The following is a 1,400-nucleotide window of genomic DNA, read 5'->3' on the forward strand; positions in this document are numbered from 1 at the left end:
TATATGTATATACTCTATGAAAATCCTGGTTCTCTGCTCTGTATTTTTAAGAGTGAATGAGCCTTTAGTACTCAAAACCACCAAAGAGTTACATGCTTTGGGAAATTTTGGAGATCCAACGTTTAACACACTTCAGAATAACAATCCAACTTGGACTGTAGTCTGTCCAGAATGTCTGTGACTCTAAACATTCAGGTAGTCATTTTTAAGCCGGCTTAACCTGGATCCATGACTCCGAATGATCAGAGAGATGAGTTCATGTTTATCCTTGAGTCCGGACGAGATGTCCAGAGTTTCCTGTAGAGTGTCCCTCGCATTATACATGGGGTTGATAAAGTTATTGGTGAACTCATTCTCCTCTTTTTGCTCGGTATCCTGGCTTTGCTTGAATTTCGTCTCCAGCTCCAGAAGAGATTTCTCCACGTTTATAAAAGCCTCATTGATTTGCACAGTCTCCCTCTTCAGGTATTTCCCATAACTGTCCTCGCCGTCCAGGTCGTAGGAAATGCTCTTCCCGAGGCTCTCCAGAAGGCGCGCTGCGTCTTCTATCTGTTGTTTAATGATGATGAAATCCTCTCGTATGATCGAGTCCTGGTCTTCCTCCAGCGGACACGGTCTGCGGTCGATCCATTTAAAGAGCATCTGACATTTCTCCGGGTCTTCGGTCTCCTCGTAATCACCGTCCGGGACGAAAAAGTGGTGAAAAGTCCCGTTGGACATTTCAGGGAGCAAAGGTCCCTTGTAGACCGCACCGCAGAGCGGCAATAAAAACAGACCAAGGGCGAAAGGTAACATGATAGATATCTCCTGTCCACTCGGAAGGTCTGACTGACCTGACAGGGACGATGTCCACATCTGGAATCCTTCATATGAGTATGCGCACTAGAAGAGACGCTCAGGCTGTAATCTGAGTCCGACGCGCTTTTACGCGCTCAAATTACACCGCGCTGCGCCTCTCCACTCATAAGCACAGCCTGAAAGCGTTTTTAAACTTAGCTTTTTGCATATCTGGATATCACTTTGCAATAACTCTAATTGATTATATTATACGTAATTTATAATTGATCAACTAACATTATAATATACACTATAATGGTATGAAGCGAATACAAGTACATTAAAAAAAATAGTTTGTTCAACGAATCAGCATGAACTTCATCCTATGAATCATATTTTAAAAAACAATGGCATTAACAAATGGTCAGAAAGTGTTGCACTTTATTGGCACCCTAATAATATAATATAATATAATATAATATAATATAACAACTTTTACTTTTGTGATGGTCATCAGTGCAAATGGATTTGATTCCATTTCCCAAGTTTTTAACTTGATCACATCTGTCAACTAAAAAGCAAAAACAGCCTTCTATGAAAACACTTCCCAGGTGAAAAAGACG

At 41.1% G+C, this 1,400-nt stretch overlaps 1 protein-coding gene across 1 annotated transcript; it reads right to left on the bottom strand.

Moving 5' to 3' along the window:
- Positions 1–16: 16 nt before the first annotated feature.
- LOC107734329 (fin bud initiation factor-like) lies at positions 17–865 on the bottom strand. Its single transcript, XM_016546269.1, has one exon. It carries the CDS (start codon positions 853–855, stop codon positions 184–186), a length of 672 nt encoding a protein of 223 aa, XP_016401755.1. The 5' UTR covers positions 856–865; the 3' UTR covers positions 17–183.
- Positions 866–1,400: the final 535 nt, after the last annotated feature.

The sequence above is a fragment of the Sinocyclocheilus rhinocerous genome, unplaced genomic scaffold (genome assembly GCF_001515625.1).
Source record: "Sinocyclocheilus rhinocerous isolate Xijiao unplaced genomic scaffold, SAMN03320098_v1.1 scaffold46998, whole genome shotgun sequence".
In the NCBI taxonomy this organism is placed as follows: domain Eukaryota; kingdom Metazoa; phylum Chordata; class Actinopteri; order Cypriniformes; family Cyprinidae; genus Sinocyclocheilus; species Sinocyclocheilus rhinocerous.

What these genes read in the sequence shown, in the direction of transcription:
- LOC107734329 (XM_016546269.1), bottom strand. Translation starts at nt 855, where the DNA reads ATGTGGACATCGTCCCTGTCAGGTCAGTCAGACCTTCCGAGTGGACAG.